We start from the raw sequence: 17,377 nt of genomic DNA, 5'->3' as shown, positions 1-17,377 counted from the left end.
TGGATACTAACGGGACACCAGCAAGGGTGGGACACCAGCAAGAACCGGGCAGCAGAGAGAGCTGCCGATGTCTGCACTGAGGATTACAGGATGGGGTGGCCCAGGGCCACGGGGACACATCGGCTCACCCAGCCTGGGTGGCCCTCCTAGGCTCTCGGAAAAGGAATCAAGCACCAGAGAAAGAAGTCAGAACATGTCCTCGCTTCATTCTGTTTCCCACGAGCCTATGCCAGACACCTTTATTGGAAACTTCATCTCATGAGTAGAAAGTGGCACAGGCCACCGTCCTTACAACCTGAAGAGCCACATAGAACCCATGACGAGGACGAAGCCACTCCCCAGCCACACCTGCGGGCTCTGACTTCGAGTCTCGCCTGGGGATGAGATTTCACCACCACCCACCAATTCCTCTCTGGGTCTACCCAGCAGCAGCAACAAGGAGACGACCACAGCCGCCTGCACACGAGCCTGGTGCCCAGCAAACCCACCAGATTCTGCTTCCCTGTCTTGTCCAAGTTAAGAACTAGAGGTCCCTTCAATGTAGCAGCTCCCGAAGCCAAGCTGGATGCATCTGGAAGGTCACCTGCAAAACTCCCTCTAGAGACCCCTAAGGCTCTGACTGGCAGGTGACAAGCTGGACCCTGATGGTTGGCAAACATTTCTACGTCCAGAGCAGAAGATTCGGGGAGTCCTCTTGCAAATGGCTTTATTCATGGTGCTGAGATCCTAGGACAGATGTCCAAGAAAAACAACTTTCCTTTTTCATGATTTGGAATCCTGGAGTGAACCCATTTCTTACTGTGTCTTGATTCCCGACATAAACTTAATGTTAAAAAAACATATGACACTAAAAAATGTAACCATGAGGGCAGGCAGTGTTTTTCTTTTCACTCTCAAATCATTTGTTCCTGACACGGGGGAGTTTCCTCTTCTTGCTCTTCCAGAAAAGCTTTGTTTGTTCAATATGCGTTTTTCTTGGGCTTTGAAAAGCCCACCTACTACAGACCACAGGAGAAGTAAGAGAAATGAATCCCAGCTTTTTGGGAGGCCGAGGCAGGAGGATTGCTTGAGCTTAGGAGTTTGAGACCAGCCCTGGCAACATAAGGAGATCCCATGTCTACAAAACAAACAAAAAAATTAGCTAGGATAGTGGTGGGTGCCTGTAGTACCAGCTACTCAGGAGGCTGAGGTAGGAGGATCACTTGAGCCCAGAAGGTCAAGGGTGCAAGTGAGCCATAATTATGCCACTGCACTCCAGCCTGGGTGACAGAGCAAGAAGACTCTCACAAAAAAAAAAGAGAAATGAAAGATGTCTTTTAGAAACTTAAGATTCAGCATGGAAAGAAAACATACAAATGTGAAAAGCTTAAAGAGGAAGAAATGTATCAAAAGTATGAAAATGAGTGGCTTGGGTAGTGGTGGAATCAGAGTCACAGGGAGAGAGAATGAGGTGGTCAGGGAAAGCTTCCTGGAAGAGGAGGACAGGCAAACTCTGGACAAGTAGATGGTAGGAACAGCCTAAAGGAGTGTCTGGGATCAGCGGCACAGGGTGCAAGGCACTGAAATGAAGGTCCATGTCTGGGAATAGCGAATGTCTGGTGCTTGGTAAGGTGGGGGAGGTAGGAAAGGCTGAGTCGTGGGGCTACCCTTGTAAGAAACAGAGGACCAGTGGGAACGTGACTAGCCCGGTTTTCTGAAACGACATGTCTCGAACCCATTGCAGAGGGAGAAATTCAGGCTGAGACCCCTGGACAGCCACTAGGGAAGCTGGGGTGAAAGCTGAGGCAGGATGGAGAGCATGGGGGTTTGGTCACTAGGTCCTATGAGATGGTATCCGACATCTGTCCTCACAGTCACTGCGTCATTCCAGGTCCTTATCAGCTCTTGCCTGGATTTCTGGATGCCCGCCTGGACCGTGTCCCTACCAACTCTGTTCCATTTTATTGTCCCTGGCGCCATCTGTCTACAGGCTTATTTGCCCATATTATTCCTTTGCATAAACCCTGTCAACAGGTCTCCAATGCCTGAGGATAAAATCCAAACCCCTTATCCCAGTAGAAAAGCTTCTTCACAGTCCAGCCCGTTTATCTCCCGCCGCATTCCTGCCATCTAGGAAATTCTTCCCCTCTAGTCTCAATAAACTTCTCCTAATTTCCTAAACACACCACTTTCGGAACGCATCTATGTCTTTGCACCAGCGGCTGCAGCTTTCTGTGTCAGAAATGCCTGTTCCCTCCCTACATTGATGGAACTCACAGCATCCTTCAAGCCTCACTCGAGGGATCCTGAGGCGACTCGGCCCTCCAGCACTAGGGCTATATTTTATATACTTTTAAACATTAAATCGCTACCCATTTATGCTGAACTTGTCTTACATGTCTTTAGAGTTTACCTTAACTTTGCCTTTGAGAACCTTGAATTTTCACTAAAGAAAAATTGCTAAACCAAGATGCACGCGAAGGATGAGATAGGCATTCTTCTGTCATCTCAGGCTGAGTTTACAAATGGGCTTAAAAAGAAAGGTGAAAAAGATGTTGGTAATGTACAGTATTAAAGTGGAAGTAAAAAACCTAAGTGGAAAAAGTAATTGTCTTTGTTTAAATAAGTAGTCACCAATGTTAGGTTCTCTTGAACAGAGTCAGACTTAAAATTAACATAGTATGTATTATTGGGAACGTTAAAAAGAATACACTTATGGCTTAAATTCTTGCATTTATTTATTTATTTATTTATTTATTTATTTATTTATTTAAGACAGAGTCTCATTCTGTTGCCTAGGCTGGAGTGCAGTGGCGCAATCTCAGCTCACTGTAACCTCTGCTTCCCATGTTCAAGTGATTCTCATGCCTCAGCCTCCTGAGTAGGTGGCATTACAGGTGTGAGTGACCAAGCCTGGCTATTTTTTCTATTTTTAGTAGAAATGGGGTTTCAACCATGTTGGCCAGGCTGGTGTAGAATCCCTGGCCTCAAGAGATCAACCTGCCTCCACCTCCTAAAGCACTGGGATTACACGTGTGAGCCATCACGCCAGGCCAAATCCTTGCTTTTTTTTCTTTTTTTTTGAGAGGGAGTCTTGCTCTGTCGCCCAGGCTGGAGTCCACTGGCGCCATCTCGGCTCACTGCAAGCTCTGCGTCCCAGGTTCACACCATTCTCCTGCCTCAGCCTACCGTGTAGCTGGGACTACAGGCGCCCGCCACCACACCTGGCTAAATTTTTGTATTTTTAGTAGAGACGGGGTTTCACCATGTTAGCCAGGATGGTCTCGATCTCCTGACCTCATGATCTGCCTGTCTCAGCCTCCCAAAGTGCTGGGATTATAGGCATGAGACACCGCGCCCGGCTGCCTTTTCAACTATTTTATCAGCTTGACAAGGTTGATTGTTCCAGGTAGACAAGCATATAATCATCTGCAGAGGATGAGTGTCTCACTCTTCCCTTCTGCTAGTTACATGATCTTATTTCCTTCAGTTTCCTTATACATTAGGTATATACCCTCCAACACAATATTAAACAGTAGCTGTGATACTGAGCATGCTTGTCTTCTTATCTCTGAGCCACCAAGCCCGGCTAATTTTTTTTTATTTTTCATTTTTTTGAATTTTTAGTAGAGACGGGGTTTCAGTGTTAGCCAGGATGGTCTTGATCTCCTGACCTCGTGATCCACCTGCCTCGGCCTCCCAAAATGCTGGGATTACAGGCGTGAGCCACAGCGCCTGGCCTCAATCCTTGCATTTTTATAAGTAACTTTGTGTTTTACTGGATTTTCAGTTAGTAGATTCTTTTGTATTTTGTTATCAGGACACTCAAAGGGACCTATATTCTTAGGCAATTCAAAATTGTGCAAAACACAATTGTTTTGGCTCCCCCTACAGGTCCTTTTGCAGAACTGCAATTCGGAAAGCTGGATTGCTTCACTAAAACACTACTTTACTCAGTGTTTTCTTTGAACCCAACGTGCTAGATCTACTGCTGTCTATTTTAACTTTCAAAGCTTTCCTCCATGGAAGTAAATTTCTGTTTTTTGGTTCATGTTTAACCTGAGAAACACTGCAAATCTTGCGGCTTTTATGCTTGCACTGGCTGTTACAAACCTTAGGGCCAAATTGTGACCCGCTTCCAATAACTGTGCATTCTGGCCCTATCTTGTTTTCTAACATTTCATCTCTATACCTGGCCTTTCTCACTTCTTTTCTTTTCTTTTTTGTTCTTTTAAGGATGTGTATTTTTAAAGTCACCTTAACCTCTTTTTAAAAACAGGAATAAATATACATGACTAATGGTTTTTCCTAACTTATAATTTTCATGTATCTCTTCACTTATCTATATGAGTTCACTAGTATATACCTGAGTATTCAAGTTAGTTTTTTTTATATACACCAGAAAATCATGGCATCACTTAAGAAAATTAAGAGTGCATGGGAAAGATAGTGTGGGGTCCACTGTGAAATACCAGCAGCATGAATTTGGACACACCACAGTCCCCTGGCAGTCCCCATCTCTGAGGGAGGCAGTGGATTCCATGGGGCCTGAGGGTCCACACAGCCTCAGAAGGCAGATTTGTCTACCCATTACCCAGGAAGCTTCTGTAAGTGATCACCTGGGCTTACCTCTCTGTTTGGGCTACCAAACATGTACTTATGGTAGCTGACTCACTCAACAGGCCTCTGTCCTCGAGGGCTCATGCCTTATGACTGTGATGGTCAAAGCCAAGTAAGACCCAGAGCCCTTATGGATTGATGACTGGGCTGGGCCGATCAGGGAAGGGGACGACAATGGCAGCCAGGCCACAGGACAGGCTCTAACCCTACGAGGCCCTTGGAAAGATCCTTCCCTGCCTTCTTGCCCATGGAAGGAAGGGCCCTATCTTTTCAGAGGAACGGCACTGCTTGAACACAAAGGCCCAGCTTTGGCAAAATGCCTGTGGCCGCAAATATGCTTTTGGTGCTGTTAGAGGTTTAGGGTCCAACTCTGAGGGTCCAGTGAAATTGAGAGTGGGTGCTCTAAGTCTTTCTCAGAAGCACCCTCTACCTCCTAGCTGAGATTCTACTCTGGGCAGGATGGCATCATTCCCTGCTCGCAATGATGCACCATGTGGGGCTCAACATTCATTTCAGTGCCTCCTGAGAAAGTCTTGGGAATAGTTTGCAGGCATAAGCCCCCAGGACACAGAGCAGCATTGGCCATGACCCCTTGAACACTCTTCCAACTCTCGGTGCCCATGATTTAATGAACACTTGAGCTGCAGGGCTTCGCTGCTCTGATCCCTGAATTTTTCTCCCTTAAAAAAAATCCTGTGTCCGGGTGCAGATGCTCATGCCTGTAATCCCAGCACTTTGGGAGGACAAGGTGGGCGGATCACGAGGTTAGGAGATCGAGACCATGCTGGCTAACACGGTGAAATCCTGTCTCTACTAAAAATACAAAACATTAGCTGGGCATGGTGGCATGTGCCTGTAGTCCCAGCTACTTGAGAAGCTGAAGCAGGAGAATCGCTTGAATCCAGGAGGTGGAGCTTGCAGTGCACACCACTGCACTCCAGCCTGGGTGACAGAGTGAGACTCCGTCTCAAAAAACAAAACAAAACAAAACAAAAATCCCTATCAACCCAATGGAATTATAAGGCAGCAGCTGACAGCTGAAATGTGCCCTTGATATAAACTCACGGATACATCTCTTCTTATAGCTCCTTGAATCTAGGTTCTCAAAGTAGAAAAAAAGCAGCCCTCACCTGTTGAGATGGTCTGTGGATCACGGATAAGCCCACCAGGCCCCAGAACTATCCCAGGCTACTTCTTTAGACAAAAAACTAGCCCTGGCATCCAAATGACTTTTTCCTGAGACGAAGTCTTGAAGCAAATGTCAACAGACTGGCTTCATTGTCTAGTCTGTGGTTCACTAAAGCTATGCCACCTTCCTATTCTAAGGTGACAGGTGTGCAGATGGAACTGCCTTAAGCAAGTTGCTTTATATGGAACTAACGGCTCAACCAACAAATCAAAACAGCAAGACAGGACTTCAGCTGAAGACAAGAAAAAGCCTTTCGTAAGGTCACAGCTGCACAGAGAAAGCGCCCCTGAGGTTGGAGATGCTCAACAATGTGCAGGCAGGAGCCGGGGGTGCCAATATCAGAGCAGGGGTTTGCTATGGCAGCTTTGAACCTCTTCCCAATGCCGAACTTTTATGACCTTGAGGACAGAAGCCACACGGACAGAGGAGTCCTCCCACTGCACCTGTGCAATTGTGCTCCAGAGGTGAAAGACGTAGCTGTTCTTACCGCTTCCAAACACCAAGCTGTAGGAGGTGCAGCATCACCAAGGAGCAATGCCCTTGATGCCCGTCTGCTCGGAACCACAGGTAGCTCAGGCCCTGGACCAAGAACCCGGGCAGGAGGACAGCCAGGGCCAGCCACCCCCACAGAAGCCGCCCTGTGGTGAAGTAGTAAGCCACGGTGTAGAGGCCTAGGGGAGAAGGGGAAAGGCAAGCAGGTTATTGGAAGGCTGGAGTGAGTGCGGGTACCTGCATTTTAAACAATTTAACATTTTCTGGATGTTATGATGTCCTGACCTCTTAAAACTTTTCTGGCTGGGGAGTGACTGCCCCTCCCAAGGCTAGCAGTTATTTGAGTTAGCAAAGGGCCCAGCCAGGGTCTTACCTTTGACATGGGAACTAAATCTAGCCAGAGCCAGACCTCCCCTACCTGGCCCATACCCCCAAAAAGGAGGACTTCTTTTGCCTTAATCATCCCAGGGCCCAGTGCCAGGCAACCAGACACCACCCTTATACCCCAAAGCCACAGAAATTATTCAAAGAGCTAATCTGAAGCTGGTGCCCTGCCCCAGCAAAGGGTCTGGCCTCAACTTCCTGTGGTTCCTGTCTCCTGCCTCCTTACCACGCTGGTGACATTGCCCTGTGGCCCAGCATGGTGCGCCATGGTGCCTGTCCTAGGACTTGTGAGTACAACAAACTTTGCTTTCCAGAGTCTCTCCTGTGTCTCATGTTGTGGCCACACCTAACAATCTCATTAAAAATAAAACCAAAGCACTTTGGGAGGCCGAGGCGGGCAGATCGCTTGACGTCAGGAGTTCAGGACCAGTCTGGGCCACATGGCGAAATCCCCTCTCTACTAAAAATACAAAAATTAGCAAGTGTGGTGGCTGCGTGCCTGTAATACCAGCTACTCAGGGTGGCTGAGGCACCCAAATGGCTTCAACTCAGAAGGCAGAGTTTGCAGTGAGTGGAGATTGCACCACTGCATTCCAGCCTGGCCACAGAGCGAGACTCTCGTCTCAAAACAAAACAAAACAAAACAAAACAAAACAAAAAAAACAGTAACCAACCAACACAGTGTCCCCATCACCAGCAAGAGTCTCCTAGGAGCAGCATGGGAGCCCGCAGAGCCTCTGGCAACAGGGACAGGCATGCACTAAATGACAGTGTCAGGGCTTTCCGGAGCTGCTGGGCAATATACGACATGTGAGAAGTGCCTAGCATCTTGTGCATCCTCGAGAACGATGAAACCTCCGCTCTGGTTTGTTTGTTTGTTTGTGATGGTGGTTGGGTACGGTTACACAGTGGAGAGAGGATCTGCACTCCCCAGTCAGTAACTCTACACTACGGAACCGTTAGTCCCTGTGGGGTCACAGCTCGCTCTGTGGGGTCCCTCTTCTCCTACTTTCACATGGGGAACTCCCTGGCCTGGAACTCTGGGCCTCCCGGGTACTCCTAGCACCCCCTCCTGAGGGTTGCCTGAGGTTGATCGTGGAGGCGGTGCGCTAGTAGAGGCACAGCACACAGGCATCCTTTCACACAACTGTTACCTAGGCTTTCCAATGGTAAAGTTCTAAGTGGATGAATGAACACAAGCCGCGGATTTTAGGGAAACTGCGAAAACTGCCCCGAGGTACAGCTGCGGACGCTGCAGCTCTGGACCGCGGGGTCCGGGCTCAGGCAGCCCTTCCATAGTGCCCAGGCTGGGTCTGGCTCTTACCACCCCGAGCGTCCTGCGGCAGCCTCCCTTGGACAAAAAGCCTTGGGTGCTGCAGGGCTGGAGAATGCTAACAACCAGGCCGCGCCCAGCTGGAGGACAAGGGAGGACACCTGGAGTGGGTGCCGACCCCCGCGGGTCCTGTCTCAGCCCTTCGCGTCCGGGGCGCGGAGCCAGAGCGCTTGCGCGTCCTCTGCGAGCTTCCTGCTCTGCGCGCCTCGGAAACAGCCGGACCAGCGAGGACGCCAGTGAACTCACGGAAAAGTCCTGAGGTAGCGTCCCCACGGTCCCCCCTCTTCTCCCCCAGGGACTCTGCCCCGGAAGAGGCGTCCGCAGGGAGCCCGGCGGAAGTGGGCGGAGACGCTCCTCCCCGGCACTGAAGGAGTTACGAATTTAAACCAGAAGGGCGCGAAAAATGGGGCCATCTTGCTCCGCCGCGGCTGGCGTGCTCTGGGCTCCCCCCTCAACGGAGGTGGCCCCGGAGGGCCGCGTCCCGCCCTGTCCTAAACCCCGAAGCGGAGTCGCTGTCCTACAGGGCCGCGTGGATGCGGAGCCCTATCCCCCTCTTCCCGCCACCCCTCCTGCGAACAGCCTCCAAGTCGCAGGGTCCCCCTGGCCGGCGGGGAGTCGGGGGAGAGCCCGGGAGCCCCCAGACTTGCGCTCAGCACATCTTGGCATCGCAGCACTTTGCAAAGCTTGTGATGGAAGGAAGGGCGGATACATCTCCCCCGGTTCTGCGAGGGGATCTTGCATGCGTGGGGCAGGGGGATCGTGCAGGGGCGGGAGGAAGTCAAGCACCAGTCGGGGGGCGGGGGACCGAGCATAGGTGGAGGAAAATCATGCATCCGTGGGGAGATCGTGCATGCGTGGGCATCCACTAAGGACAAGGGGACGTGCTCGGCAGGTGGGGTGGCTACCACCGTGCGTCACCGGCGCGCAGTGCTGGGCGCAGGCCCGGGCAGTGCCGGTCCAGGCATAGGCCGCCTGTGCGGCTCCGGCGCCGGGGTGGGGTAGGGGGCTGCAGGGGTGAGCACAGCCTCGGGCTGCCGCACTCACGCGCGCTCTGCTCGGCCGCCTGCAGCAGGGCGGACAGCCCCAGGAGCCCCGCGTGCATCCTCCGCGCCGACCCCGCAGCCTGCGCCCGCCCCTTCCCCTGCCCGCGGTCCCGCGTCGGGGAGGTTTCCGGCCTGGGGTCCGACTGCGGGTAGCATTTCGGCCTGAGCCGTTAGGCGCGAAGCGTAGGTCTGGTTTATTCGTAGCGGCCAGCAGGGGAGGGAGGGAGGATGCTTAGGGTTTCTGGCTTCCAGGGTGGGTGGGGACGGGGTGGTGGAGCCCAGCTGAGGTCTGGGCTCCTGATAAGGGCAGAAGCGGGTTCTGCGCTGCCCCCAACCCTGTAACCGGCAGGAAAGCGCTTGGTGAGCGTCGGGACTGCGCAGGTTCCTCGGGAGGTGGCTAAACTGGCGACCGCCTCTGGGGCCGCCGAAAGCAAGTCCGTTAACCACTAGTCAGGGAGTAATACTGTGTTTGAGTAAATATAGAGAGAGTTGGGTTAGAATCGTTGATTGGGTCTTTTTGAGATCTTACAGTTGTGTGGCCAGAAAACACAGGGCCTGTTACCCGGCATCATGGTCTACACCTCCCCTACAAATCCATCCCAGGCTCTATCCTCATGAAAGCTTTTTCCAGATCTGCTTGAGGGTTAAGATCCCAACGTGCAAGAAGAAAAACTGCACATTGGAAAACCTTCTCCTCGGAGATATCTCTATCTATATTTATATATGTTTACAGATATAGAGATATATACACACACATTCTGACATTTTAAAAACGGCAAGACAGACTTTTATTCAGAACCATCGCCATAGATGTCAGGGACTGCACTGAGGTCTTGCAGCAGGCGAGAGAGATTGGGGTCCGAAAATAATAAGGAAAAGGGCTTACTTATAACCAAGGAGCAGGATGGGGGATGGTGGATGGAAAGTCACCGAGAAGGGGACATCAAGTGGGGGTTCTGGCTTCCCGGACCTAACAGGATTCTTGCTGAGGGTGGGCCAAGGTGATCCACATGGGGGATGGGGGGGTGGGGTGGAGCAGGTGTTGGAATTTGGTCAGATATGGAGGGTGTTCAGACACCCGGCGTGGGGAATTGGGGTTAAACTGACTTAGCAGGATCCCTGCTAAAACTAGACTCTGCAGGGGCAGAGACAGGAATGCCCAGGTTGAGCCCAGTGGTGCAGAGAGCTCGAAGGAGGCTGTCCGATGTCTGATCAAGGAGACATTCTTTGCTATTCATGTATATACCTATGTATTGTAATAGGTTGTTCTTGTATGACTATAAAGAAATACCTGAGACTGGGTAATTTATAAGAAAAGAAGCTTAATTGGCTCACAGTTCTTCAGCATTTACAGGAAGCATGTACTGGCATCTGCTTAGCTTCTAGGGAGGCCTCAGGAGCTTAGGCTTATAACAGATGGTGAAAGGGGAGCAGGCACGTCCCATGGTGAAAGCATGTTCAAATTAGCATAAGAAGAAAGAGAACTTGGCCAGGCGTGGTGGCTCACGCCTGTAATCCCAGCACTTTGAGAGGCGGGCGGATCACCTGGGGTCAGGAGTTCGAGACCAGCCTGGCCAACATGGCGAAACCCCATCTCTACTAAAAATACAAAAATTAGCCGGGCATGCTGGTGGACACCTGTAATCCCAGCTACTCTGGAGGCTGAGGCAGGAGAATCGCTTGAACCCGGGAGGTGGAGGTTGCATTGAGCCCAGATTGTGCCATTGCACTCCAGCTTGGGTGACAGAGGGAGACTCCATCTCAAAAAAAAAAAAAAAAAAAAAAAAAAAAGAAAAAAGAAAGAAAGAGAACTTGAATAGTCCAGTGACTATTGGAGAAATTAAACTGGCAGTCAAAGACTGTTCAGGTCTAGGTAGTTTTAGATTAATTCTGCCAAAGTTTCAAGAAACAATTAAACAACTAACTGCTACCTAATATAATTTGCTCCAGGAAATAAAAACCAAACTTTACCCAGCTTATTTTAAAAGACTGCTGTAGTTTTGCTTGTAAAGATATATGTAGAAAGAAAATTATTTTAATGATGAGCACAGATGCAAAAATCCTAGGTAAAATGATAAATTCAAAATATATTAAAATATTATGATACGGTGGGTTTTACTATGAATTTTCATGACCCACAAATCCTTTAATGTCACTCCATTATCATTTTGAACAAGAAAAATCTTTTTTTTTTCTTTTTTTCTTGAGGCAGACCCACTCTGTCATGAGGCTGGAGTGAAGAGGCACAATCTCGGCTCACTGCAACCTCTACTTCCTGGGTTCAAGCCCTATTCTCGTGTCTCAGCCTCCCAAGTAGCTGGAATTGCAGGCGTGTGCTACCACATTCAGCTCATTTTTGTATTTTAGTAGAGATGGGGTTTCGCCATGTTGGCCAGGCTGGTCTCAAACTCCTGAGCTCAAGTGATCTGCCTGCCTCGGCCTCCCCAAGTGGTAGTGTTGAAATAATCAAATGATTTTTCTTGGTTGGGCACAGTGGCTCACAGATAAGAAGACAAGCATGCTCAGCATTACAACTACTGTTTAATATTGTGTTGGAGGGTATACCTAATGTATAAGGAAACTGAAGGAAATAAGATCATGTAACTAGCAGAAGGGATGAGTGAGACAGAGGATTCTGCAGATGATTATATGCTTGTCTACCTGGAACAATCAACCTTGTCAAGCTGATAAAATAGTTCAAAAGGCAGCCGGGTGCAGTGGCTCACACTTGTAATCCCAGCACTTTGGAAGCCCAAGGCAGGTGGATCACGAGGTCAGGAGATCGAGACCATCCTGGCTGTCACGGTGAAACCCCATCTCTACTAAAAAAATACAAAAAATTAGCTGGGCATGGTGGCAGGCGCCTGTAGTCCCAGCTACCTGGGAGGCTGAGGCAGGAGAATGGCATGAACCCGGGAGGCAGAGCTTGCAGTGAGCCAAGATCGCACCACTGCACTCCAGCCTGGGCAACAAATTGAGACTCCATCCCAAGGGGGAAAAAAAATAGTTCAAAAGGCCTTCTAATATAACTTACACAAACCAATAGCATTTCTCTGTACACCTACTATACAAAACTGGAAAAATTAAGATAGTTGTAATAGTTACAATGTCTATAAAGTGCTGAGGAATTAAAACATACATAAGATTTGTCTGGAGCACACTATTAAACTCTAATAAAGAACATAAGAAATGATCTGAGTAGATATATTCCTTGTTTTTGATTCAAACAACTTAATAAAGTTGTCAATTCTTCCCTGATTAATCTATACATTCAATGCAATCTTGTTAAAAATTCCAACATGGTCTTTATGAAACTTGATAGACTTACTCTGAAATGTGGATGAAGAGAGGAGGTCCACAAATTAGCCAACTTTGAAAAGAAGGATAAAGAGGGATTTCTACCCTTCTAAATATTAAGATAGATCAAGAAAAAGTCCTATTTGTAGAACATTATGGTCTTGGCACAGAACAGACCAAAAAAATCTATGGAACACAGTGGAGAGCTCAGAAGCTGACCTACAAATATGTAGAACTTAAAATATATGACCAATAGTGGCACCACAAATCAATGGAGAAAGACAAATTGTTTAGTAATTGTGTGATAAAATGAGCTCATTAGATCCCAAACAGTAAAACTAGATCTCCACCTAGCACATGCCCACAGGTGGACACCAGGTGGAGTAAAGATCTAAATATGAAAGATAAGACCTTAACAGAAAGAAGTATAAAAAAAGCAGAATATTTTTATAATTTAGTAATGGAGAAGGATGTCTTAAGCACCTCAAAACACAAACCACAAGGGAAAAATGGATTACATTTTTTTTGTGTGTAGCAACTGAAGCCTTCTGTCTAATGAAGGAGCTTGTGGACATTAACGGACAGAAGTTAGATGCGGTGGGAGAAGTGTTTTGCAATGTCTCAAACTGACAAGTCGTTTACTATATGAAATATGCAAGTAACTCCTATATTTCAACAAAAACGAGGAGGCAGCAATCTCAGTAAACAGGGGGAAAGGGCAATTTGTAGAAGAGAAAAACCTGAAAAGGCCCAATTTACTCAAGAAAATGATCCCAAACTGAAGATAATTTAAGTGATGCTTAAACCTATCAATATTTTACAAACTGCAAAGTGAACGACATCGCTTTATTTACTTATCTATTTATTTATTTAATTACTAGACAAGTTCTTGCCCTGCCATTTAGGCTAGAGTACAATGGCGCGATCTCAGCTCACTGCAACCTCCACCTCCCGGGTTCAAGCGATTCTCCTGCCTCAGTCTTATGAGTAGCTGGGATTACAGGCATCTGCCACTGTGCCTGGGTAATTTTTTTATTTTTAGTAGAGACAGGGTTTCCCCATGTTGGCCAGGCTGGTCTTGAACTCCTGACCTCAAGTGATCTGCCTGCCTCTGTCTCCCAAAGTGCTGGGATTACAGATGTGAGCCACACTTCTGGCCTGACATCACATTACTTCTTTCAATTGGCAAAAATTACAAATTAGGTAATGCCCAGCCTCAGTAGAAACATAAGGTCCCAGGCTCCAGGGACCTCTGGCACTGCTGGTGTGATTAGAGCAGTTCAGGTTAAGTGTGGTACGGTCTGATTAAAAATCAGACACAGTGCCTTCATAATTAAGGCAGTTATTATTTTAATGTTGGGCATACATTTTCTAATCTTTATCTATCTTTTCTCTTACGTTAATGAAATAAGAATGAGCCTTGAAGTTAATATTCTGCATTTTACACCTAATGTATCAGGAATACATTCAAATATTTGTATAGTACTTATTATTGTTAGCAAATCCTACATAGCTGAAGATTTTATTTGTTTTATTTGATACCACTGCAATAACCATTTGTGGAACATAGTTCCTCCACTGTCCTCTGCTGGAATGTTTACTTTTAGATAAATTTCCAGGGGTACGTTATTAGAAATGAGAGTAAAAGGAATGTTTTGGCTCTATAAATTTGTAGCAATACTTGAAGGAGTTGATGTGGAAGATACTGGTGTCTTCTGTTGTTGCTAACCCTGGGATGATCCACAAGCCAGTCGGGCCACCCAACTTCTTTAGCATCCCTCTTCCAGTGTGTAGGAGAAAGCCATGGTTGCCAGGGCTCTTCTCACCCCCTCCTCCAAGCCATGCAAACAAATCCTCCCTTAAGCCCATCCGGACCCTGTAATGCCAGGGCTGTGGCTTGTTTGCACCTGCATAGATAGCAGATCATGAGAGTGTGCCTAGCATATAATGCCTTCTCAGTGCATGTTGGGTGTATGAATAAATAAGTGAATAAACAAGTAAGTGAATGAATGAAAGAAAGCAGCGAGGAAGCGCTGCAACTCAGTCTAGTCTTGTCCCAGCGCAAACAGCCAGTAGGTTGCGCTGTTGCACCGGCCGTTGCAAACCCTCAGAGCAGGTTTAAACAGAGCTCTCTGACTCTGGGACAGAGGAAATGGAAAACCTGTGTCTTCAAACCACGTCATTTGGTTTGAAGATGACTTAATGTGAAAAGAAATGTATTTTAAGGTTATTAAAATAATCCTTAGGACTTGAAAATCTCAGCTAGCTTCTGAATGCTTTGGGAATACTTTCTCCATAGTTACTGCACACAAGCCCGTGGGGTGGGCAGGGCAGGTATGTGCTCACTGAGGTCCAGAGAGGTTAGTTTCTCGGCTGGTAGAGGCAGAGCTGGATGCAGAGCCAGGCACAGAGCCAAGATATGTCTGACCCCAGTCCAGCGGGATCTCCTGCAAGCTGCGGTGTTTCCAGAGGCACACTTCAGTGTGTGGAGTGAAAGGAGAGTGTCTGGACATGGGAAGAGCTGCTCTCAGCAGTGTGGCAGGCCCATTTTTGTTTCCTTTCTCTTTCTCCTCTTGGGGCAAGGCAGACACCAGGCACAAAGAAGGAAACAGGCCTTCCGTGAGTGCAGTAGCAATAAGGGAGAAGCCCAGAGCGGCCACTCCTCTTCTGTCTGCTGTGATGTTCCGGCCCAGTGTCCCTGGGGCTGCCTTCCCCAGGGCCTGTGTGTTGCGTATATGGGGTGGGGTGAGGGCAGCTGGAATTGAGATGGGGACCCTGTGATTGTGAGGGGCTGTGGGGCAGAGGTGGGTGGCTCTCGCAGGCCTCTTCCTGGACGCTTGCGCCCCCTCATCCTGCTCTCTGTTTCTTCCTGCACTTACATCAGCTCATGTGTGTATTTTCTCATTGACCGTCTCCCTCTACAGGAGCACCGGAGGAGAGGGACTTCATCCGACTTGTTCACCCCCGTCTCCCAGCTCCTGGCACAGAGGGAGCACTCAATACACACCCATGGGCTGAAGGTGTCAATGGATCTGGGGACTAGAGTGATGGTGATTTGGCAGACAGCATCCCCCCCGTGGGCAGTAGCCGGGAAGACCCTTCTTTGGCTCTCCTCACCTGCACTCTTTAGGATTGAACAGCGTTGCTTCGATGCATATTCTGGGAGCACAGAGAAACAAGGGACGCAGTTCCACCATTCTGAAAAAGGGGCTCCTGTAAGCCAGGTGAAGAAGGGGCAGGGCCCTTCCTGGTCAGCAGGGGTAAGGCAGGTGTGTGTGGGAGAGCATGCGAGGAGGGCGAGGGCTGCGGGAGATGGAGCAGGAACATTTGGTTGGGGCTCTGAGGCACTGTTCTGCTTGGGGACTGTGTGGGCAAAGGCAGGGGCTACGCAGGAAGGATTTACATAAAGCTGGAAGAAGGTTTGGGGAATGACTTTGAAGTTACATTTGTTTTGCAAATTCTTTGTTTTTATCAATATTTGCATGTTATTTGGGTAGCTGTAGGGAGGAGGTTTTTGGGGAGTTAGTGCACTCTCTCACCCGTCCTTCAGTCCTACTACTGCCCCTAGATACACAATCACCTCAAGTGACTTTCAGGTCACTAGGAATGGGCAAAGTCGAGATGAAAACCATTAGGTGCCTTTGAAACAGAAAATATTTTCGGTCCCTGTCCCTCTCTGTAACCAATAATCAATGCAATATAAATGGAAAAGTATAAAGAAGTCCAGAAATTCTTATTTTCCCCTCAACGACTAGTCATGCATGACATTTTAAAACTAATACTTCACTGGCATCAGAGCTCCTGGGCTGTGCTTGATCAAACTCTTGGGATCGGGCTCTGAAGCACATCTTTGATCCGTATGGATTTTTGTCAGAGAATCTTCTGCCTGAAAGACAGTGTTCGGGGTCTTCCAAGGCACACTGAGCTACGTTAAGCCCCTCACACACACATAAAGCACGTAAGGCAGAAGGAACCTGGATACTCTTTGTGGTTGATAGCGAGGCGGGCCACCATTGTGGCCCTGAATCCCCCTCTGAATCAGACCCTTTGTGATCTGACTCTGCAGCTCTTCCCATCTGCTAGTAGTGTCTGTTTCCCCAGCTCAGGAATCTAATTGGCCTTTTGACTTGCTTTGACCAATAAAAGCAGCCGAAGGGGCCAGTTATGAACGTAGGCCTCAGGACACCTTGCACATGGCTCTACAATTCGCATTGCCTTGGTAGCAGCCAGCCCACAATGGACCTGGAAGCTAACTGCAGATGCAGGGATAAGCCTCGTGGGAAGGGCTGAATTGTGTGCACCCGAATTCCTAAGTGGAAGTCCTAACTCCCAGTGCCTCAGAATGTAACCGTATTTGGAAGTAGGGTCTGTGCATAGGTAATTAAGTTAAAATGAGGCCGTTAACGTGGCCCCAATTCAGTAGGACTGGTGTCCTTATAAGAAAAGGAAATTTGGATACTGACACACACATGCACAAAGGGATGAACACACAAAGATGCAGGAAGAAGACGGCCATCTAGGAACCAAATCAACCCTGCCGATAACCGGATGTCAGACTTCCAGCGTCCGGGACTCAGAGAAGTAACCTGAGGTTACTCCTCATGCACACACAGTATTCCTTCCTTCTCTGCGTCTAGACATGTGTCTCTCCCAAATACTCTTCTGCGTCGTAATCGCCATTCCTAAATCCAGCACCTGCTCATTTATTTATTTTCAAGAGGTAGCACAGTAGAATCTTTAGAGCTAAAGTGAGTGTTCTATTTCATTCTCTGGCTCCCTGTGCTCGGGTGATCTTCAGCCCGTCACAGGCCCTGGCTTGCATTTTTCTTCCACTGTAACAGGAACCAACAGGGATTTGCCCTATTGTGCAAGAAAATATACATTGACCGCCATTCTGGAAGCACTCAGGGGTTTCGGAAGGCATTGGCCATTGCCTGTGGAGAGGGAAGTATATTTCAGCTCCTCAGCTGAGGGTGGTACTCCCTGTGAATCCCGCGCTGTGGTCTGTGTCAATCTGTGCCACGCTGTCAGTGGTTCTTG

General features: G+C 48.4%; 2 protein-coding genes across 3 annotated transcripts in view; one reads left to right on the top strand and one right to left on the bottom strand.

Annotated features, from left to right (window-relative positions):
- XKR5 (XK related 5) overlaps nucleotides 1-8,257 on the bottom strand; it is a 30,153-nt gene extending 21,896 nt beyond the window's left edge. The window contains exons 1-2 of one of the 2 annotated variants that reach the window (XM_050801082.1): nucleotides 7,819-8,257; nucleotides 6,276-6,459 (exon numbers count right to left, since the gene is read on the bottom strand). In XM_050801082.1, the coding sequence (XP_050657039.1) occupies nucleotides 6,276-6,310 (35 nt within the window). In that variant the 5' untranslated portion in view covers nucleotides 6,311-6,459; nucleotides 7,819-8,257. Of the gene's footprint in view, nucleotides 1-6,275 lie in introns of both variants that reach the window. The other variant, XM_050801081.1, reaches the window with a different exon arrangement.
- LOC126960726 (uncharacterized) lies at nucleotides 6,323-15,775 on the top strand. Its single transcript, XM_050800336.1, has 4 exons — nucleotides 6,323-6,439; nucleotides 7,878-8,034; nucleotides 8,136-8,257; nucleotides 15,262-15,775. Exons 1-4 carry the CDS (start codon nucleotides 6,323-6,325, stop codon nucleotides 15,742-15,744), a joined length of 879 nt encoding a protein of 292 aa, XP_050656293.1. The 3' UTR covers nucleotides 15,745-15,775.
- The last annotated feature ends 1,602 nt before the right edge of the window (nucleotides 15,776-17,377 follow it).

Source organism: Macaca thibetana, chromosome 8, assembly GCF_024542745.1.
Source record: "Macaca thibetana thibetana isolate TM-01 chromosome 8, ASM2454274v1, whole genome shotgun sequence".
In the NCBI taxonomy this organism is placed as follows: Eukaryota; Metazoa; Chordata; class Mammalia; order Primates; family Cercopithecidae; genus Macaca; species Macaca thibetana.
Note: the sequence above shows the minus strand (reverse complement) of the source record. Positions and strands in the feature narration are given on the sequence as shown.